At 34.5% G+C, this 23,338-nt stretch overlaps 3 protein-coding genes across 4 annotated transcripts; all 3 read right to left on the reverse strand.

Annotated features, from left to right (window-relative positions):
• Positions 1-112: 112 nt before the first annotated feature.
• LOC145595359 (light-harvesting complex-like protein OHP1, chloroplastic) lies at positions 113-2,181 on the reverse strand. Its single transcript, XM_081651757.1, has 3 exons — positions 1,902-2,181; positions 557-679; positions 113-444 (listed from the first exon to the last, which is right to left on the reverse strand). The coding sequence occupies exons 1-3, from the start codon at positions 2,085-2,087 to the stop codon at positions 376-378; spliced, it is 378 nt and encodes a 125-aa protein (XP_081507883.1). The 5' UTR covers positions 2,088-2,181; the 3' UTR covers positions 113-375.
• An 879-nt stretch (positions 2,182-3,060) lies between these two features.
• Positions 3,061-6,960, reverse strand: LOC145593614 (UPF0496 protein At3g19330-like). 2 transcript variants are annotated; one of them, XM_081649898.1, is made up of 3 exons: positions 6,858-6,960; positions 4,476-4,626; positions 3,061-4,293 (listed from the first exon to the last, which is right to left on the reverse strand). In XM_081649898.1, exons 2-3 carry the CDS (start codon positions 4,549-4,551, stop codon positions 3,245-3,247), a joined length of 1,125 nt encoding a protein of 374 aa, XP_081506024.1. In that variant the 5' UTR covers positions 4,552-4,626; positions 6,858-6,960; the 3' UTR covers positions 3,061-3,244. The 2 variants fall into 2 exon arrangements, with proteins under 2 accessions (XP_081506024.1, XP_081506023.1); XM_081649897.1 differs by having other exon boundaries at positions 4,470-4,626.
• A 1,836-nt stretch (positions 6,961-8,796) lies between these two features.
• Positions 8,797-23,035, reverse strand: LOC145593613 (hyperosmolality-gated Ca2+ permeable channel 2.3-like). The gene is made up of 11 exons (XM_081649896.1): positions 22,796-23,035; positions 19,848-20,238; positions 19,600-19,752; positions 19,325-19,388; positions 18,868-19,077; positions 16,722-16,892; positions 14,715-15,013; positions 12,987-13,263; positions 12,188-12,463; positions 11,136-11,369; positions 8,797-9,380 (listed from the first exon to the last, which is right to left on the reverse strand). Exons 2-11 carry the CDS (start codon positions 20,126-20,128, stop codon positions 9,219-9,221), a joined length of 2,127 nt encoding a protein of 708 aa, XP_081506022.1. The 5' UTR covers positions 20,129-20,238; positions 22,796-23,035; the 3' UTR covers positions 8,797-9,218.
• Positions 23,036-23,338: the final 303 nt, after the last annotated feature.

Genomic DNA, 23,338 nt, shown 5'->3' on the forward strand with positions numbered 1-23,338 from the left:
GTGTAGGAAGTAGCTATTTTCCCACTCTCGGAGATTGGCCATATGGCTCATTTTGTCTTATCGAGTGTTTTTATTCAGAAATTACCTCTTTATCTGATAGCTATACCCAACATATAAAACATGCTATTAGATTAGGCAGTAATATGCCTGATTCTGGAGATCGATTGATTACAACTTGGCCTATTGGCTTGGTACATCAGAGATTACACTTGTTGGCTCAACTGCAGAGCTTTCGTATCCAGTATGTTTTCTAGCAGACGCTACATGAAGCACTTCTGAAGCAATTAAAAAAGCATGCAAAATTTGGTAAATGAAAATATACAGTGTTACAGGTACAGCAACTATGATACATGAAATTCTAAACGACTTCACTCTTCAGAGTGGAATATCAAGCCCTTTTCCGATTTCAATGCCTATAAGTTGCAGTATCCCCTTGTTCAATATCTGAAAGAAGCATCATCGTAAATGATCAAATTCTAAAATATAGCATAAATCAGAAGCTTAAAGAAACGATCAACTATATTTGAGCAGGAAAGATATGGGAAACTTATCATACAAGTTCAACAATGAATGTTCCAATGAGGCCCATCATGCATGCTCGCGAGTTCCAAATTTCAGCAGTCTTGGTGAACCCAAGAAATGGGGGCTTGAACTTAGGTTCTACTTTCGGCACCACCACCTGATCAAATCAAATGATGTTCATTACGAATCAATGAAATACAAAAACAGAACAACGCAAATGATTTTCATCCTCTCCGCAACCACCAACCTTCACAACTTATTTAAATTTAATGGCTGCCACCAAATTCTTCCTCTAGGTATTGCCATAAGGCATATATCAAAGAAGTCAATCCATTGCCAATTTGCCATAGTTCAAGTATAACAAAGCGAAAACAAAAACTACTATAACAAAACAACATGAATTACCTTTGCATTTACAAGACAGTTAAAACAACACACTTTTACGAAGTATCAGCTAATTAATAAAATAAAATAAGCTTATGAGTCTTAATAATACGAAGATTTAGTTTACATTAATCATCGCTACATATACTAGAAAAAAAAAATGGTGCCAAATATGTCAAACACACAAGTAGTTTTTGCATACATTGATAACATACAAATATACAAGGGTTCAGTTAGAAATAGGGGAGTATTCCTAAGGCATTGTCAAATTGTGGAAAGAACCAACAAAGATTATCACTATGTGACATAGTTGGCAAGAGCAATACCCAATTCCCAATTCCCAATTTGGATTTTGGAGAAATTCCTAATTCCCAAGAGTCCCAACAATACGTTTTGTATACAATCAGTGTATTAAAATATTCAATTTTACTCACCTAAATCACATAAAATGTTAGTTACCCTTTTGCGCAATAAAGTTTTATGTAATTTGGGATGACTAAACATGTTGTATATACTATGCTCGTGAGATAGTGGGGAATATAAGTTTTAGCCACTCCAAAATGCATGAATTGCAAAAGGTTTCTCTTTCAGCTTAACCACCACCACCACTTCCAAGAGTTTCATCTTTCTACAATCCCCCTTATTTAGCCTCTAATTCTCCTTTCTCTTTCTAGGCACAACGCAATTAAATGCTTTCATAACTTGCAACAATGATTCAAATGAAGGGAGCAACTCAATTCATTTATAATTAACTAATTAATTTCACAGTTAAGCATACTTCAAAGAATCATACCCATTACATCAAATCTCACGTGTTAAACGGGATTTCATCTCAGGTGTTGGGTACCACTCCAAAACTTTAACGAACTAAATTAGTTTACATCTAGTATGCCAGCTATTTAAATAGGCTTAAAATAATTAAAATAAAAGAAATTTCCACAAAAAAGATAAGTGAAAATAACTGACTAAAAATTCTGAAGACAGAAATAACATACACCAGCAGGGAGCTTAGCAGCTGTGACTCTGAAGGCACCATGATTAGTCCCTGCTCCATGATTTCGATGGCGAAGGCGGTGACCCGATGGCGGAAGTAGAGATAAGTTAGTAGCTGCCACTGCTTGTTGGGGTTGTTTCAATGGATTAACCAGAAACTGAGAGTTGAATGGAGCCACTGATGCCATTAATTTTGAGCAAGGTTATGGTGGGATGAAAGTTGTTTGAAAAAGGTTGATTGGTTTATGGACAAATGATCAATTACGTCACAGATTTCATATTGTGGTTGCTTTGATTGGATAAGGTTGTTACATGTCTCATACTCCCTAAAGGTTAAAATATTGTGATGAGGATTTCTCAATTTTTTAGGGCTAGTTTAGTTTATCTTATTTTTACTTATCTGATATGATATGATCTGATGTCTGATCTGATCTAGTCTTATTGTCTGATTTGACCAAACATTCACCTTAAGTGTACAATAATTTATACATAAATAATGTATCAAGTGAGGTCTTATTAGATTCGTAATAATGTGTATGTAAGTAATATGTAATTTTTATAATTTTTGTTCTTAAGAATATTTAGCAATTAAAAACTACACTTTTTTTTTTTTCTAATCTGGTCAGATATGAATTTATTTATTCTGATATGATATGAACTTATATTTTATGAAATAAGCAAAAACAAGGCCTAAAAGCTTGACTTCTTAACAATATTAATCTATCTTAATTTTAATTTAAGTTACTTTTTCTATTACAAAATTAGATGTCCACATTTAACTAGTACATATGTTAATTTGATGATTTGACTAATAATGTAACAACTAACAAGTACAGAGTATAAATTATAAAATGATGGTACTGGAAAACTATATATCGAGACACATTTAACAAGTACATAACAATAGACTATAGGTCTATAGTTAATCTTATGTTTAAAACAATAACAAGTTTAAAAGGGTGTATGTAAATAGTGCAAAAATTAAACTGAGGTCATTAATGACTTTGTGCAATAATTATATACTTTGTTCGTTTCACTAAATGTTTGTTCGACACTTTAGACCACATGAAAAAGGCTAAAAGTCATATGCCAACAAAATAAAAATAAGGTACTAAATCACAAATTTGACAATAAACAAAATACTTTTTGACAATTTTGACTAAAAAAAAATGTACCAGTACGTTGTAATTATATTATCCAACACTTAATCAGTTAAACTGTACTATGAACATTTAATATTGAAACCTTACAAATAATGACATTTTTAGATCCCAAAATAGTGGGCATTTTTTCTGTAAAAAAATTAAATAAATAAAATTGAACTACATGAACGCTAGAGGTGAGACTACATTTGATAAAGAGGTATCCCTTCAAGGAGGAGGGATCTGGTTTTGTTAATTGCAGAAAAGCAGAGGCAAATTTTCTCCTCAAGATCAGTAAACTGGTCGAATAAACTTACACGGTTCTTCCTTAGCTGCTTCACCACTTCATATGTAAGGTACTTATCCCTACCCCAGTCCAACCCACGGCGAATCAAAAGTCTATCCCCCTCGATTTCAGTATGTAGGAGCGAGACAAGGCGATCAATGGTGTCCAAAGAATGATGCAGCACAAAAGCACTCATGGCTGCAGCATCAAGCTGTGTCATATTTGCTTCTTCCCTCTTAGTAATTTTCGAGGGGAAGATCATTGGGCAGCCGGAAAAGCCTACCAGGGCAACCATTGCATGAACACCAATGACAATGGCTGCTATAGTTACTCCAACAGCTGCCCCAATCAAACATACTGCTGATGTGGTGGTGCCACAGCGTACTCGACAAACCCTGCCACGGGACTTCTCAAGGCGTTTGTCTACCTGTTGCTTGAGCTGGAAAAAGCAAAGTCGCATATCTTGAAAGTTGTTGGAATCGGGGCATGGGAAAGGGTTCCCTTTCTGTTCAAACTGAAGTAAAACATCAAAGGCGTGATTGCATTGTAATTCAGTCATAGATTCTGTGTCAGTAGGTAGGATGTCAACAAAGTCATGTACATGGGCATACAGGGAGCGGGCATGATGAATATTACGGTGGAGGAGGAGGAGAAGCTGGCATGTTTCCTCACTGTGTTCAAAGTAAGCAGTGACGAGTTGAGTAAAAGTGGTGGCTGGGGCATGCTGTAGCACCTCATTGACAGCCTCACGATCAGGCTGGAGGACCTGAGACAACAAAAGCTGTGGTTGATGGTCAGCCTCGTGGCCCTCATTGTTCTGATAGTGCTCAACTACATGAATCCTGGACCATATCTCATTGTAGGAACTCGTCTGAACTGCAAGTGCATACTCTTGTGAGAGATTGACAGTAGGTGAAGGTACAGCACTTGTTCCAGATGTAGTAGGTGTTCCCTGTGACGAATTCCCTGTTACAGACACCAATATGTTTGAAGCCTTAAGACAAGACCAAAAGGAAAGGGTAGAGAAGAATCCCATTAAGTTTAAAAGAAAAGATGTATGCAAATATAAATGACATCCCTACACCACCAACACACAAACTACTATGAAAATCCTATTTATGAAAACTAATGAAGTTATCTACCTTCACCTGGATGATGTGTAGGGCTAGTTACTGTGGTTCCAGAAGAGGAGGTCAATGATTTCAAGGTCAAGCAACTCGGCATATCTTGCAGATTTATCTATAAAGAAGTAAGCAGTCCCCTTTTGACTACCAAATAGTTCAAACATTGAGGTTCACACTGCAAAGCAAAATTTTTCAGCCATTAAAAAGGCAATCTACTAAAAAAAATGTTAACAAAAGGCAACAACTTCGAACTATTACTAATCTAGCTTTGAATTATATCTGAATTGAAATACGGTTTTTTGCAATGGTATGAAAATAATTAAATGTTAAGATTACATAGACAAAATCATGCTAAATATACATATAAATCTTCAAACATCCCTAATCATTTATTGTAAAACTTCTGAAACTCTACACTATAATTACCACTCAAGCCTTGTTTCTCTTTATTAAAGTAGATTATCATAGAAATCACAAACAAAGGCATTGTTCTTAATACCTTGAAAATATAAAAATTTTAGGTCTAGTAAGCTCAGATCTAGGTTAATAAATTTTGGACCAGTTCAATATCAGGCTCTTAATCAAGTCCAATGGATCAAAATAATGCTCCTTGAAAGTGAGCATTTTGTACGAGCAATAATTGTGTTATCAACAGAAAGACCAAATTAAATAAAATACATCAAGCAGAGCCGCAGAGCATATTGATATCAGAATTATAAATTACAAAACAAAGGGAAAAAGTATCCTAAGAAAAGAGAACGAGACTCATAACTAAAAATATAATCCAGGAAGTAATCAAATGATGTAGGACAGTAGGACAGCTACAAAGACCACATTGGAACTATTATTAATAGATCCATCATATAAGAACAAATCAAAAAATTGGGGATAGGAAGATTCTCAGATGTTTCTTAGCAAGTCTTTAAACCAATTACACCCTTCCAACGACTTTCTATCTCGTAAATGAGCCAGTAGCTTAGACATAGCTTGCAGTTGTTTACACCTCAATCTCAATGCAAGAACAGTTGATAATATTTGTAGTTTCTTGACAAGCTGGAGAGTACAAAGTTACCAATTAACGGAGAGTCGGAGACTTAAGGAAGAACTGAAGCTGTAGAGGAAAAGGCATATACTTCCTAATACGAAAATTCTAGAAATAAGGAAAACTTTTAACATCTTCATATAGGTAACCATAAATTCTTAAATTTCATCTGTAATATAAATAATCTACCATGTTTCAGAACAGAAATCCCAATCATCTCAAATCTACCAGAAATCCTATCTAATTTTCCTAATAAAGAATCTCCTACTTGCAACAAAGGCAAGATGGACACTCCCACTAAGTCGAAGACAAAACTATTGCCTACATACCATCATAAGAAGCCACAAACAATGGTTTATTATCAAGCCAATAACATCTTGATTGAGAAGATGCCCTGTTATCCATCTATGTTACCTGGACTCTTCATTTTACCTCAAGTGCCCGGTCAGAACCTTAATACTTCTACTGGTATTCAGAGTACAGACCCTTCGATTCTTCATTTTGCACCAAAATTAGAAGCTTTTTTATTTATAAAATAACCAATCATAAAGCTTGGACACATACCCTTGTCCAATATGGGTTCTTGAGTCCGAGTAACATAGGAATCCATGACAAAATCAACCTGAACTACCTTACATTTTGCCGAAATTTCAAAAGGCAAGTTTCCCAACTTCAACTAGACAACACTATTTCTTTAACTTGCCATTAAAAATCTAAGGTACCAAAAGTATATATATATTCTCAAAATTCAAATCCAATGAGAAATTGGAGCACACTTATGTTTAAGATGATCACAGTTCTAAAGATTCATCTCTACAATAAGATAAAAGAAACATCACACAACATTAATTCCGATTCTTAACCATTACTGACAAAAATCAACACCACTTAATCTTCTAATTCCCAGTTTCCTAAACCAAAGAACAATGTATACCTCAACCTCATTGGCAAGTATAGCAACAACTCGAAACGCGATTCGATAAAAATTAATCAACTACTTAACTCAAAATCGAGAGCTCATACACACATACAATGATCCAAAACTACTCTTACAGCTCAAATTTCAGAAAATGCACAAAATTTACACTCTTTTAACTTGTAGCAACATGCAAATGTATAAACAAAACCCCTAATTTGAAATTCAAACTATGCAAAACCTTAAAATCTCAACAAATAATCAGATTAAACCCTAATACTTGAAAACAAAAACTACGGAAACAATTAGTTATACAAATGAAATTAAATTCATACTAGAGTCAATTAATTGTCAGAATATTAGGAATTTAGGAGTAGCAAATATGAAAACAAAAAAATTAGAGCAAATTGAAAGAAAAAAGAAAAAAAAAACAAAAATAAAAACTAACCTGAGACTGCAGAATTAAAGAGGTCGAAGACGCTAAACTTGCAGAAGAAGAGAGAGAAAGAGAGTTGAAGAAGTGATAGAGTGAGAGAGAAATTCAGCAGCTCACAAGTCACAATAGTGTCAACGCGGTGCATTTCGTTGGCTTTTATATAGCTTCCTTCTACACGTTTTTTTTTTAATAATTTTTTTTTTTTTTTAATTTTTAGTTTAGGGTAATGTTATATATAGCCCTTAGGGCTACATATAAGCATTAAATATACTCTTGAAAATAGTATAAAATAGGAATTCATGACAAAAACACGCGCAAATCAGTGTTTTTTGTCATGATTTTCGAAATTTAAACAATTTTTAAGAGTATTTTTAATGCTTATATAGGGCTATGTATAACATTTTCCTTTAGTTTATACGTATTTTTAAAAAATATTCCCTCCAATTTTCTTTGATTTCCTTTTTATTTTTTCTTAGAATCTTTGTAATTTTTTCAGCGAAAACACCCTATTTTACATTTACTACCGCTTTAATTTTTTATTTTATTTACTACCACCCAAATCCCAAAATTTTAGATATCACTACCATTTGCCTGATGCCGTTACTATTTCCGTTAGTAAAGCGCAACCACTGTCCAAACACCTCACCGCCACCACTCCATCTTCAACCACCCTCATTGCCACATTCCAACCTCCATTTCCCATCAACGCCGGCGCCCAAAGAAGCCCACAACAGCCGCGAACTCCACTAGCAGCCCCTTTCCGCCGCGGACTCCACCAGCAGCCCCTTTCCAGCCCCAATCCCATGCCCTCCCCCCTCTCCCTCACCAAAAAACCGACCCTGAACCTAAACACCACCCTTAAAACCGCCCTAAACGGGTTTTAGGGTGGTGTTGGTTGCGATTGGCCACAATTGCCACCCTTAAACCGCCGTAGACGACCCCACAACTCTCTCATTCCCCTGATTTCCCACCGTTTTAGGGTGGTTGTTGCTGCTGCCGCAAATTGCCATTGCTGCTGATGCAAATTGCTGCCTCGATTTGCTGCTGCAGCAATTGATTTGTTGCTGCCTTGATTTGCTACTGCCGCATATTGCTGCTGTCGCGATGGTGTTGTGCGTGGTGGTTAAGGGAGGTGAGGTTTGTGGGTGGTGGTGTTCTGAGTATAGGGCTTTCGGTGGTGGTGGTCTGGGTTTGGGGGTTAGGGTGGTGTCTTGGTGGTGGTATGGGGAGTTGCCGGGTTTGGGGATTACGGTGGTGTTGGTGGTGGTGGTCCAGAGTTCGCCGGCGTCAGGGGAACCTTTGGGCGCCAGAAAGGGGAGGGGGAAGGTGGCTGTTTGGTGGTTTCGGTGGCTGGGGGTTTTGTGCTTTCGCTGGTAGCAAATGTGAAAATTTCCTTAGTCTAATGTATGGTCACATTGGTCAACCATGCATATAGTATAGTATGACCACATTTTATAATTGAGTTTCAAACTTATTCATTTGACATATGGCTGATCACATCGTACGCCCGAAGTTACTTATAGGGGTTACTTATTGTGGGGCTACAATATTATAAGCAAACCCTATAAATAAACTCTGATCGACTAAATATCCCCTAAATATGTAACCTCTATAAGTAAACTCTTACCGACTGAGTAACCCCTATATAAGTTACCCCTGAATAAGTAACCGTGGCACACGAAAAAAGCATCGATTATTCATATGAGTTTTTTAATTATTACAAATATTTATATGAGTAATCTTATTTTACCAATAAGAATAACCTTTATTTATTATTATATACAATTAAAATTAATTAATTAAAAAATATATAAATAGCATCATATATTCTATTCTTATAAGTAAAAAAGTTACATTTGTTCATTTAGTTACTCCTCTTCTTTTATTTTGACAATTAAAATAATAACTCCACTAGCTCAAAGAGTTTCCCCATTTTTTCCATCGCAGTAACACCTCATCTATCAAAATTACCCCATTTAATTATCCATATAACCCCGTTACTCAGCTAATTGCTCATATGTGAAAAGCGTAGCTAGCTAAACATGTATTTCTTAGCGCACTAATGTTAGAACAAGAAATACGTGATAATGCGCTTCTTTGTCCAATGACTACTCACACCCATGACCATATCAAGGTGTGGTGTTGTAAACAAAGAGTTAATTTTAATGAAAAATTCGGCAAACTATTAAACAAACTGTTTACAAAACAATTGCAAATCACCGGAAAATCTCAACAAACCACGATAAATCATACTATCTCCAGATATAACTCAAACAAGTGAACTACGATGATCCATCTCCAAGTGTAAGTCAAACAAGTATTCCTCATATTTGCAATCTCTCCACATACCCCTCACGGCGAAACATTGGTACTTCAGATTTCAGTAGATTGAAGAAGAGGAGAGGTTTGACTATCAATGTTCCGAGAATATTGACTTGGCTTTAGAACTGGATCTTGATATGCAACGATTAATTTATCGAGAAATTCTGTCATTCTGGGATCATTCTGTTCTTCCCTATCCTTTTTAATCAAACACTGCAACAAGAACAGTTATACAATATTAGTGCAGGAAAGATGCTATTGGGATAGGGCAATTTTTTTGGCATTACGAAACAATAATGATACCAATAAAACAACAACAATAAAGCCTTAGTCCCAAAATGATTAATACTAGTAGTTTATTAACATAAATTGTCATAAGGAAGTGTCCGCAAAAAATGGAGCAAAGAAAGGAAAGTGATAAAGCGGACAAGAAAAATGAGATAGACCCATATCGAGGGGAAAAAAAAGGGCAGTGTAAAATGAAAACCCATAATGAGGATATAAAAAAAGGAAGAATAAAATTTGAGAAAGTTTTATATAAGATGGATGACAAGGTTTTAACAATCTAAAGTTGCAATGAGGACGTTTTTAGCTTAGACTATATGGCTTCCAGTGAGGATGTATTTAATTTTCGTCTGTTGTAGAGCTTTTGAATCAGCCACTCTGAAGTACCTTGAAATAATCTCTGACATCGAAAAGGGAGTACTTTAAGGTTATTGCTACGGTAGATCTGGATGCAGCAAAGGTCTGAAAGAGGTTGATCACGAAAACTGGCCTATATTTTATCTTTGATAGAGAGCAACACTATCATTTGACCTTTTCAGCTGCCGTTCCCTTGAATTGGTAACAGTGAATGGAAATACAATGACAGGATGAGAAAATTATCATGGTCATTGAACTAGGAATTTGGTTTCAAAACAATGTTGTGTTCTGGAAATGTCAAGAGAACTTATCATGTAAGACAAGTGAAGAGAAAGCAAGGAGAGTGAACAGAACAAAGATGGCTCTACATATTCATCCCATAGAGTTACTTCTAACCAAAAAATAATGAACTTGAAAACGTAGACAGTTGCTGGAGTAAGATCATGCATTTTCCAAAACTACCGACATCAAATCAGAAGCAGGTGAATAACAATTGAGTAGAAAATTTATGGGTAGCAATCAAGAACATCACTGTACCTTCTAGTACTTTCATTTATTCATAGCTTCATTTCTTTCACTAACCAAACACAAACTAGAACATAGCCAGGACTGGTTGAACTTTAGAAGTCTGTTAAATAAAAATGGGTTTGACGAATCATAGTTGACACGTTTGACTAGACGGAAGTCCTCTCTAAATGTGCAAACAAATCAAATCTACGCAAATAAGATAAGTCTCTACATAGAATTCTCTTCTAGAGATAACTCATATCCCAACTCAGTAGTATTTCCGCTTCTTACCTAAACACAAGAAGATGACCACAGATAGTAGCATGAGAGGGCACTATTTTATGATCTATATGAGCTCAGAAAATGCTAGAGATAAGGGAAAGTAAGACAAGAATATTGGTCTAAATCGACCATATGAACTTGAGGTTTTAACTTACCTCTCTATTATTATTATATCAACATATCTTCATTTTATGATTGCACTGAATAAAAAAATAATAATTCTTTTCTGCTATTAACTGTCGCACATAATGTACCAAAAAAGAAAAGCCAGTTTTTATATAAACAGCCTCTTAAGTGGAGTCATATTAAGAATACCACCACTTATTAATGGCTAAATAAAGAAAAACGAAACAAGATATTTAATAACTTGTATGTGTAGAGTTATGGGAGGTGTCGATTCATATTTTTCAGTAACACTGGTTTGTAAAACATGTTCATTAAAGGTTGGTTTTGGATGAAAACGTAGCCTTAATAATATAATGGTAATTAAATTATTAAGATAAATAGCAAAATTAAGAAAAGGATAGAGAGAAATACCTCAGCAGCATACGCCTGGAATATAGGAAGGAAGCGTTTCCGGCAATACTCATGAAATAATAGTGTGAGTATAGGTAAAGGGATGATTAAGCTAGATGCCAAAGGGAGATCCTTCAGCCCAAATATTCCTATAGCAATAATGTGCATGAGGACCAAGGAAAATATTGTTGAATTATGCACTATTGGCCAGAATTTTCCATTAGTTTCATGTTTCGGTGCATAGACATTCAGAAGCTGCAATAATGAGCAAAATACATCAGAAAGCTACTATCCACAAAGGCTTATAAATAAGTTATTCTAATTAAAAACCCAACGTATTCAAACCATTGATTAAAGGGAAAACTCCATAATTCACCCTCTGGACAATATACAGCAGAAGAAGCTGAAGTCTTAGCAATTACATTTTAGAAAAGAAAATAAGAAATTGACACGTAATCGACAACCTCCATTAATGATTATTGACCTAGAGGCAGACTATGAAGCACCAGCAACATAATTGACATAGAAGACAATCAATCAATCAAAGCCTTACTCCCATAAGTGGGGTCGGCTACATGAACCAAAAGTGATTATTCCGTATAGAAGACAATCAAGGAAGAAAATCTTGGATAGCAAACCTAATAATAACCAATTAAGAATTACGGAGCCAAGAGTTTCAAATTACTCCAAGAATAGTTCAAAATAACATTTCAAATGGACATCCCTTAGAGTACAAGAAATTGTGAACTTTAACCAACTCTTTTGGAATAAGGCATACATTACTCTCCAAATGAATTTCAATCAATAGTATATTAGTATGTATACCCTAAACAGGCCACACTAGAGTCTAGACAATCTTAATTGGAGCATTTGAAAGTGAATGTGTGGCCTTTTTTAAGGAAAGATGCAAGAGGAAAAAAAAAAAGTAATAATAATTAAAAAATAATAAAATAAAATAAAATAAAATAAAAAAACAGTCTGCACTAATCTTAGGTTGACATGGGCTTCTCATGTATGTTATACCAAGAGAAAAAAGATTACAATTACTTTAAAAGTAAAGAAAAGAAGATTACCTGATTTCGGTAGATGAGATATCCCATACAAAAGTAAACTAGAAGGAACGGCAAAATCAGCGGGGCAAGAATGAAATATGTTATTCCAAGAAGCACAAAAAAAAGTATCCTGGGAATTTCACTCTCATAGGGAACTGATGAGAGTATTAAATCATTAGCCTCTTCTTTAGCAAAAATTCTTCTCAAAAAATTCCAGATGAGAGTGACTAGCTGAAACAGCTCCGACGACAAACTAGTCCATCCACTCGTCACAACGTAGGAAATGAAGAATGAAGCCTGCAGTAGAAGTTGGCAACTAACATAATTACTTGCCCAGCTTTTTGCAATTTTACGTGAGTATATTATTGAAAACTACCGTTTATCTTAGCATATTCATTAGAAACTAACATAGTTACACATATAGTTGTATAGTAATGATTGGGATACAGTCTCCATACAAGTCTAAGATAAAAATTGAATTTTCAATTCCATATTATCTCAAGCATATTCACTTTTCTAATTGGCGAACTTCTGTTGAAAGTGTAGGCCTTGTAGGGACTTCTTAGAATATTAAGAGCCAGAACACTGTGAATGACACTAGGTACTTGAGAACAATATAACAATAACACTAACACTTAGCATATTTCAAGAGAATAATTGAATCATGTTTATAGGAGAGAGAGTGTATTTATATAGAGAAAATCAAATATACGCCAAACTTTCTCATCCTCCCTTCCTCTCCATATTGAAAGGAAAGAATGGACTGCTATAGCAGATATACTAAACTAAACAGCACAAAGTTAGCAAAGGAGATATTTACCTGAGCAGGAACACCTCGAGCAAGTAATTCAGGAACTTTTTTGGGTTCAAAAAATACATTAACTTGAGTTAAAGCTGTTCCTGATAACACATTTGCAAAGAAAATGTTCCATATCGTAAACCAGAGCACCTTACTACAAGCACTTTTTTGTATTGCACTCATGGAAATGTAGCCTTGTATAGAGGACAGCATCTTCATAATGGGTGGTATAAATGATAGAAACATCTGAAGAATGAGACTTGGAAGATATCCAGTTATCACTTGACTGACAAAAGCTCTGTAATACAAAGCCACAATAAACAAGCAAATAAGTGATCAAACATAATATACCGCTTCTGAAGAAAAAATGAACAGCATTCTAAAAGAGCAAATTAGAAGTCTAAACCTTGTAGTTTATAACAAAAACAACCACCCTGATACATGGTGAATTCTCAAGAAAATTCTCTAAAAAATGATGATAATTATAGCTTAAAATAAATGAATAATATTAAATATATTATAAATAACTAATTGGGGGATAAAGTACTCAAAAGTCCATAGGTAATTTACAAACCATATGATATAATGTTTCATCTGTTTACACGTGCAACTTAGATGGATTGACTATATATTCTCACTTAAGTTTTTAACTACAATGCTTAGGGTAGAATTGTTGGACTAGGGTATGTGAACAACTGTCAGACTAGTCATCAGCAAAACGGAAGCTAATACATTGTGCTTCTGCAATCAATTGGTCCCTATTAAACCAGCTAGCATATATTCTCACACTTTTTTACATGATCCAGTTACTCAAGCACAGGTCCCTGTTGGCATACCAGACTACCAGTGCCTAAATCAAGTTTGAAACTTATATCAAGCAGTGAGAAAATTCCATTCAAACATACTACTCCAGCATATAAAAGGTATGATCAAGGGAACTGTAAATCTCAAAAGCAGCAAGGGGAAGCATGATAATTGTTTGGAAGGTTCAAAACAAATTATAATCTACAGATCGATACTGTAACTGAACAAGTGTAAAACCCCTAATATGTGTTGTGGCTCTGCTACAGTGATGCAGGAAACCATGTTTCTTGCATTAGGTGGCCATTAAGTGTCCTTGGAACAAAATTTTAAGATCATAAGCAACCTTTACTGGATTTCTTTGATTTCCATCATGGCACATCTGCACGTCACTTGAATAATATCCTAAAAATGTTACTTAGGAGATCAGCATGCCCAACTAAAAAATTTTGGTTTTGTGGATTAACCAAAGGAAAGAATTTTAAATCAGCAGATATACAAGGTGTAACTTCTTGTGAGACAGAGTTGTCTTTGCTTCTATTCTGATGCTATTCAATAAGGTTCTCACAACAAATTATATCTTCATGCTATCGAGCATGGTTGATATGTGATTTTCATGTATTGATATCTGTTAGGAAAAACTTTATCCAAATATGAATTACTTAACATTTTCGATACTACCTCCTTTTCCATTCCACTAACAAGGTCAGATGCCTCCATTCGTTTCAAGTCATGAAGTATATTTAGCACATTGGGACATAGGGTAAAGTATTTTGTCATCGAACGGTCTTCTTATAATAATAGGGTTTCATAGAATATGAAGTTACGAACAACCCCAAGCCCCACTCCCATTAATCTCATTTCTATAAATTATGGGAATCTGTTTCCATGGGAAGACTTCTTTGTTGAAGTGTATCTAATAATCTAATAGTAAAGATAACCACTCACATTGTTAAGATGCTTTTAAGGAAAGGAAGATAGCTCTCCAGTTGCTCCAGATGAGTAAGACCTTGCACGATCACGACAAAAAAGAGGAATAGAATTGTAAGAACAGCCGAAGCAACATACACCACCAACTTGCAAATCCATATCCGGAAGTATGAAGCAGAAAAGAAAGGCCAATAAACATCATCAGGTTCAGGAGCTTGTTCAGTGACCCACTCTATGGGATTGACCCCTTGTTGAATGTGTATTGCTATTGCAGCACCATATCGTGACTTAAAAGAAACAAAAGCAGCTGGAACTTCCTAAAAATCACAACTTAAGAGCAGGAGCTATCAGATATCAATTATTTTTAAAGATAATGCTAATAATAGTACAACCAAGGAAAGTCACAGCAATTGAACGGATGGTAGAATGAATTCAGAAACATGTCTTAAATATATTATCAATTGTGTTATATTAAAGGCTCGTCCAGGAGCAAAGGGTCTCTGGAGCAGCCGTACAAGGTTGTGCCTCATGCAGTACACAGTTTTAATAATGTGAGTTACAAAATACAGGAGGGGGAGGGGGAGATGATTTGGGAAAATTTGAGAGCGAAAAATCAAACAAACAAAAAAAACAACAAAACAGTTCAGTGTGATTAAATAATTTCTGTCCATTAAAAACTCCAAGCTCACCCTGTCATAGACCCCAGAATCTAACCTAAAAAATAACCCCTTCAAGACTTTTTCAGTGAGCCTCACCTACTTCATTTTCTACAAAAATCGTATCAAAAGTTTTCCTACACAAAAGCACATCAAGATTGTGAAACTGTGAATGAAAGTACCTCCACAAATACGGCAAGTCAACTAATGACAATTTTATATGTGCTAGTAAGTAAATCGATTTGCCAATAATCCATAACCTTATCATATCATTCCATTTTAGGAGCAAAGACAATGAATTTTGCAATCATGCATTTCCCAAGAATCTCAAAAAAATCATTCTAAAGTCCAACAAATCAGACTTAAATCCTCATCACTTCTAAAAAAATGACATCTGGAAGTGGTGCCTTCCCAATCCATTGAGAGAATTGCTTTTGTCGCCTCCTCCTCAAATCGTTCTAACCAACCTGTCACATGTGGAAATTGTGGGTCCCATTAAAGACCTTCAAGCCTAGACCAGTAAGTCCGATCTTTAGTGAACATGCCTTTATAAAATTGTGAGACCTCCTTAGAGTCCTTACTAATAGAATCAACAACCCCAATTTCACTCCCTATCTCATCACTAAAGTTACCTCTTTTCCTTCCATTTACTACTTTATAAAACAGTATAAAGCAAGCATTTTCTCTTTTGCTCACTTCACTTTCATAAGGTTTTGTTGTTGTTGTTGCTCACTTCACTTTCATCTCTTCATCACAAATTTTTCAATCAATGGAAAAAATCTGTTTCTAAAGGTCCTCCATCCTTTGCCTTAAATATCAGAACACTTCATTATTCAACCCTTTCTACTTCTCCTTAAGGTAATTTAGCTTTCTCATAAACAATAGCCTGTACAACTGGGGAAATAAAAAAGCTTGAACATTCGGTCTAGCCTCTAACCTCAGGAGCAAAAAAAATTATCGCTCATAGAATGCAGAGACGAAACACATGAATATAAAAAAGGATTACAAATCACCAAACAAAGTAAGATTAACGAATCACTGTTTAAGGAGTTTGTCCCCTCTTTGTAGGCATTACTGGACTCTGTCAAAAAATTAAGTCTCAAAATCACTTTAGCATGAAAAAATCTGTTGTCTAGATTCCTTATATCAACATTTTTAACAATTACATTACGTCTACATGTTTGTGGGTTTTTTTAAAAAATACCATGCAATAAAGGAAGAAAATAATTATGAGATTTTGTGGTGCAGTGCATACAAATAGCAAAATATTGATCACAATGAGACAATTGAACAGCAACAACATAATTATGTTGATCATGACTCTTCCAAAGGTATAATTACTAAATACAAGCAGAACACAGGCACACACCTTTTCATGTAATGATGATTGCTCCATCCTCATATTGTCCTCCGTAACCTCTAACTTTTTCTCCAATGTACGTAAATGACTATCTTTGTTGCGAAACAGCCCTAACCTTTGACTAGAATGCTCTTCAGACTTTAGCTGGTCAACTGCTCCGTAAAGTTTTTCTGCATTGTCCTAGAACAAAGTATGCAGATGTTAAAGCTCCAAAAACAAGGAATCATCTAACCAAATGATAAATATTCTTTAGAGTTGATCTCTATTTAGCAACAGGGAAAAGCTAGCTCAAAATACACAATTTACTGTTCCAATAACTAGTTGTTGTTTGGATGTCAAACACAAAATCCTTACCTTTTCTCACTTTCTTTTTGAATCAGCTAGGAAAATATATATATGATTCCTCTTAACGCCTACTTTACCAAAATTAAATAATTAAACAACCAAAATGTGATTTCTTGCTTTACTATTTACTTCCCAAACCATCCTTCCCTTTGTATTCTAGTTGCATTACAAATCAAGTTGAATTCATGATGTTGTATGTTTCGTAGACATTTTTGGGTTTAAACAAAATAGAAAAAGGTTTTAGGGCTTCACCTAATTTTTGTGTTATCTGATCTGATCCAAAGAGAATTGGAAATATCAGTTCAACTATCTCACAGAAATTTGGGGTTACACCTTTTGAGAATAAAATGAGGGAGAATCTCTTGAGGAGGTTTGGCCATGTACGAAAATTTGAGTGACGCACTGGTAATGAGATTGTGAGGGGTAAGGGAAGACATAAGAATATATTTTGAGAGTGATTGAATATATGAATACATTTTGAGGAACATATGGCATTGGATAGGACAAAATGGAGGAAGAAAGCTATGCATATGACATGACATGAGTTCGTAGTTTGTACATTTTTAATATTAATATTTATTTTATTCAAATTATTTCTTTTTTCCTCTCTTTACATCTCTACCCCTCTTTTATAAGATTTCCTCAATTCGATTTCTGTATTCTCCTTTTTTGGGTTTCACTTTACACTAACCTTGTTTTCTTGACCCCTAAGTTTTCTCCTGTTTTCTTCCACTTTCACTTTCTCACTTATATTTGTTTAGTTTCCTTAACATATTTCTTTACCTTTTGTGTTTCACTTTTCATGATTGATTCCTTAGGACAAGTTAGCCTATGCAAATCACTTTGAGACTAAGACTTCCTTATAGCTGTTGTTGTCGTCTCATAGAATTTCCTAGTTTACAATGGCACAGAATTTATAAAAAATATATTGAATGTAAGAAAATGTAAGAGGGCTTACAACAGACTAGCAGGGAGAAACCGTAAGAGGAAGTATTGTGGGGAGAGAGAGAGAGAGAGAGAGTGAAAATGAAAATTCTGGTTGGAGAACCCCAAAATACTGAATTAATAGCAACTAAGAATTTCTTTGTGTGCGGAGTAAAAAGTAAAAAAATGTAGGATGTGATACGACTGCAACTAGTAGAATGTAGCAAACAAGGAAGATAGGATAAAGGAAATCACAAGAGACTAAAAGAAAGCTTCGGCTATGTTAAATTAACAAACTTATTACCCACTTCACCATTGAAGTAATGTTCTGGAAGCTATGAAAATGAATATTGGGAGCAGATGTTTTTCTTTCATACCATTAGGAACCCTAGCAACTTTTTAAAATGGTAACTATGCTAATAAAATTTTCAAGCACGTGGACTAACTAGCCATATGTATGAAATTTGTAAGCAAATTTGTATGTTACTTGAAGATGGTATGGTTAGAGATTTGATAGAGACAAAGTTTTAAACAGAGGTAGTTAAAACCTTTTATGGAATACATAAAAGAAGCAAACACAACCAGCTTGGGAATGGGGTGTGAAATACACAAAAGATTTGCACATTCTAAGTATGACTTATAGGAATGTATGTAGTTAGCTAGCTAGTGACTAATCGATGCAAAACCAACCCCCATCACTCATAAAGTACATACCAATTAGCAAACAACAAAGAAGAGGTGGTGGCAAACTGGCAATAATGAGTCCAAATTTCAGAAAGATGAGACTAGAAAAAGAAGCTCAAAAGAAGTTCAACAAAGTTGGTTGTCATCTATATTCAGGATCTATGTTATGCTAAGAATCTATAACATATAAATTTATACTTACCATAAGTTGTTGAAGTTTGCTAGTCCGACGAACAACTGTGTGAGAAAGATATGTCAAAGGATGATACTCTCTAAAAAATTGTTCTATGCTTTCACTTAAACTGCTCCCAGCCTGGACAGGAATACCACGGACTAAAATGGTGAAGTGGTGAAACTGAGGTTGGGATGCATAAAAATAAGCAATCCGCTTCAGAGCAATGACCTTATTTTCCTGCATTGAAATACCAGTTAGGAATATTACAAGAATGTACACTCCCCTCAGACACTCCCTTTAATATAAGTTCATTAAATAATATATCATTAACACACAAGGCAAAAGAATCTTGCAAAACCATAACTTTTCTGAAGAGAGAGTAATAGCAAATTAGCAATTGTATGAGCAATTTTGCAGCAGTAAAACCTATAAACCTTAAATGACAAGTTGATAATAACCCTCAGGTGGTTTGAGACCTACTTACATTATATAGAAGATAGCACACAGCCCCAGTAAAAACATATGCAGCACAAAAGTGAATCCATAACCTTCACAAGAGAAAAGATGCAAATAATCAGCAGACTTAAAGGGAAAACTGTTTCATAGATTACAATAATGGACCATAGAAAACAGGAATTCTTACAAGAACTCTCTACAACATTGATCTATGCTTTCACTTAAACTATCAAATTTTTAGTATTAATTTTACCACATGGTAGATGCTGCAATTGCACATCTCATGAAAAAAAGAATATTCACCTGTTTGAGCCATTATTGACATTAGAAATGCTGAAAGAATCCAAAGACTTGTTGGGAAGATCAGAAATATCAATAACCAGCTGATTTCCCAAAAAGTTGATGGGAAGAAGAATGAAAACACCGATGATAGCAGCAATGGAAAATACCTTTAAACTGCAAAAAATAAAAATAATAAGTTAACTTGAAATAGGAAAATTAATTTTTCTACTAACAAAAGAGACTTGTAGATTTTCCATGTTCCAGACTACCTGAAGGTAAAGAGTCGCATAAATACCACACCATCCAGACCTGATTTCTCCAACAAGTCCTCTTCTGATTGTTGCCATGCCCTTTTTACCCAACCAGCTGAAGGCAAAAGCCTCTCTAAGTTGAAATCAGTATTTTGTTTAAGCTTTCTTTCAGCAACTAGACGTGGTGCATAAACTCTGAGGTTACTCGGCTGCTTCCTTAATATAGAGTACAAAGTGAAAAACAGAAAACAAAGGCCAAGATTTATTCCAACAGACGTCAAAAGTGCTGAGAGGATCATTCCTTTCAGATAATATCAGAAACACATCCAGCAGCAAACTGCAGACCTCCTTGTAATCCCAACGTTTACGTTACCCACAAGTAGTATAGAGACTAGTGACCACAAGAAATCTGTAATATTCCAAACAACAAATTCTCTGAGATGAAGAGAAAATTTGTAACCCAGCTGGATATTATAGTAAAAAAAAATTAATTCATACATAGTATGAACACGTGTCATAGAAAAAAACTCTATTCAAGTAAGTTTTGGCACAATTAATGCATACAAAAGATAAAATGCATAGGCCATTGTTGCCTTGCACAAACTAACTCCATGATCACTATATTATCATTCTCAGAAAAAGATTTTGCACACAAGCACCCCAAATCTTCTTTACATTTTGTACTGGTACAATACTGTAAAATTTTGTACAGTAGTAAGTTTGTGCAAGGCAACAATGGCCAGTGTTATGGTAGTTGTGTGCAATATTCGAAGTATGTACAGTAGTAAGTTTGTGCAAGGCAACAATGGCCAGTAAGTTTGTGCAAGGCAACAATGGTTTTCATATGTTTACTTCAACTTAATATCATAGGCAAAAGTGGGACTTTAAGAGTCAGTGTTATGACCCACTCATTACAGTTGATTCTACAAATCAAAAGCTTATAAGCTTGTATTCAAGAAAAACATACACTTAATCTTTAGTAGAAAGGAAGCTTTGAACCTTCTAAACTCTTTTAATAGCAATGCCTTAAAATAAAGATTGTTTGTTGGTATCTTACTTGAAATCCATATTGTACTAAAGACTATCTAATCACCTTAATAATATCCTAAATGACCCACTCATCTAGTCACCTATATACAAACCAAAAAATTATCCAATGCGGTTAAATTTAAAGGATGTAATCTGCAACTCTCTTTCCAAACGATAAGGAAACTTGGAAGCATATATTGTAAAGTAATGACTCGTATCTTTTATCCAGAGATAAAAAAATCCCTTCCTTTGTTGTTAAAAGATTAATAGTTAAATAGATAAAGAAGGTAATAGAGTTCGTTTGGATTTATAGTAGGGATTATATACGAGTAACTAAAAATTACAAAAAGCCGCTTGGACTTTTGAAGATTTATAGTGAGTTTTTTCAAATTTCCATTATCCCGAGAGAGACACGTGACCTCCATGAGAGATTCTATACAACAAAGGTAAGAATTCTATTAAATATTGTAATTAATGTAGCATACACAAGGCAACTTGTGTTTTTGTGTGTGTGTTATGATTATATATAGCTTCAAACCAATGAAGAAATGAACATTTAAATGAAAATTTTGAATCGCATGGACAACCTTGGAGAAATTAATCAATCAATCAAAGCCTTAATCCCAAAAGTGGGGTCAGCTAACATGAACCAAATTTGATTATTTCGTGTTGTCATCAACATAAATCTTTCTCCTCCATCCCTTACGATCCAAAGCTTCATCCTCATGTAAATCCATGCACTTCATATCCTTCCTAACTCCTTCCAACCAAGTCATTTTTGGTCTCCCTCTCCCTCGTTTAATCCCTCCATGGTCCCACTCTTCCACTCTTCACTTTGGAGAAAGAAAATAAAATCTTGGAGAAAGAAAAAGAAAAAAAAAATCTTTGAGCCGAATAATCAATCCAAAGTCTAAATGGCAAAATTTAGATACCATTTTGGATCAGGATCAAACCAAACACTCCCTCATAGGAGCACATCGAAATGCAGCAATAAATTACCAGCATCAAAAACACCCCCCCCCCCGACAAAATCCCGACTCAAATCAAGAACCTAGAATCTTTATTAAGAAGAAATTTTGCACCAAATAGGCAAATACCCTCTCTCCTTAACAATCTTCTCAAGAACCAAATCGTCGACACCACTTAGGCAGCTTAGGTAAAAGACCTAATTTTTCAGTTCTGAATTAAGAATCCATAACTCACCATTCAAGTTACTCAGTCACAACAACATCAATATACTCATAGAATAAAAGACATCAGGAACACTAGAGAAACACCGACCTGCAGTCCGATTAACATTAAAAAATGAAGCAAATTCATAGGGTCCATTTCAATTTACAGCATAGCAATCATAAGGGATATGCAAATATATATATAAAAAAATAAATAAATAAAAAAAAATAAAAAAAAAATTAATTTGTTTATTGAGATTTTAATTTGCTCTTTTTACGTACCAATTTCCTCAATCCACCCTTATTCTGCTCCAAGTTGACAAAGATGAAAGATACAAAGTAATTCGAAACCCATCATTCAATAACACCCTAATTGTCACCTGAAACGGTTCCGTACTTCCTACAATCAAATCCCGTCTACATCATTGCCCCTCGTGGCTCCCTATGCACCAAAATAATGATTACTACTTCTTTATTCTCTCATACATTTACACATTACCCCCCTTTAATTCCCCTTATAAATTCCTCAAAATTTTGTGAATTTATCTTCAAACCTCACACATCTATTAATTTATGCAATTAAAAAATTAAAATTAATCAATATCTGTGATGATCATTCGTTACTATGTTTCAACATAAAAATTAAAGAACAAGTACATGAATTAAAGGGAAAATAATTATACAAATTAAACAGAAGAGATTAATAAACAAAAAAAAAATTATAAAAAATGAAAATAAATAAAATAATTAGATGAACAAACTAACCAGCAAACGGTGTTGGCGCAGAAGTAGGAGCTTACTTCTAAAGGAAAGTAAATCAATACTGTAGTGTAATAAATTACGTGCTTTATTGTATAAACTTATATAGAAAATTAATTCAAATTAACAAGAAATTGAAACGACTTAAAGTGGTAATAGAGTTTTAACTTGATTAATTATAAATAAAGAGATTAGAGACTCAAAGTTGAGTATCTAAACTTAGCAACTTTCTTGTTAATCTAATATATTTTGTAATAGTGTGGGCCCTTGTCAATATTCTAATATATTTTGTAATTTTATTTAAGTTTTACCTTTTTTTTTAATTATTTTAATCTTACTATAATTGATGGGTCATAAATTGAAAGTAACATTGTATATTTTAGAGAGTTTCACCATTGGAAAATTAGATTTAACATGAGTTGCTAAATTGAGAAGTGGGTATGATCTCAACATTGGAGGTAAAAAGCAACTCATTTTGTATTTCAATACTCAAAGTTGGGTCTCACCATTGGGGATGGTCTTAGTAAGTACCCCTATATATAGTGGGTT

This window comes from Chenopodium album, chromosome 19 (assembly GCF_948465745.1).
Source record: "Chenopodium album chromosome 19, dcCheAlbu1.1, whole genome shotgun sequence".
In the NCBI taxonomy this organism is placed as follows: Eukaryota; Viridiplantae; Streptophyta; class Magnoliopsida; order Caryophyllales; family Amaranthaceae; genus Chenopodium; species Chenopodium album.

Excerpts from the sequence above, each read along its gene's own strand:
- LOC145595359 (XM_081651757.1), bottom strand. The coding sequence starts at position 2,087 with ATGGCATCAGTGGCTCCATTCAACTCTCAGTTTCTGGTTAATCCATTG. Across the intron at positions 680-1,901 it reads CTGCTAAGCTCCCTGCTGGT|GTGGTGGTGCCGAAAGTAGA; the intron begins GTATGTTATTTC and ends TGATTTGATCAG. Across the intron at positions 445-556 it reads GAACATTCATTGTTGAACTT|ATATTGAACAAGGGGATACT; the intron begins GTATGATAAGTT and ends TGCTTCTTTCAG.
- LOC145593614 (XM_081649897.1), bottom strand. The coding sequence starts at position 4,551 with ATGCCGAGTTGCTTGACCTTGAAATCATTGACCTCCTCTTCTGGAACC. Across the intron at positions 4,294-4,469 it reads TACACATCATCCAGGTGAAG|GGAATTCGTCACAGGGAACA; the intron begins GTAGATAACTTC and ends TGTCTGTAACAG.
- LOC145593613 (XM_081649896.1), bottom strand. The coding sequence starts at position 20,128 with ATGATCCTCTCAGCACTTTTGACGTCTGTTGGAATAAATCTTGGCCTT. Across the intron at positions 13,264-14,714 it reads CTTAAAAGCATCTTAACAAT|AGCTTTTGTCAGTCAAGTGA; the intron begins GTGAGTGGTTAT and ends TTTGTATTACAG. Across the intron at positions 11,370-12,187 it reads ATCTCATCTACCGAAATCAG|CTTCTGAATGTCTATGCACC; the intron begins GTAATCTTCTTT and ends TCATTATTGCAG.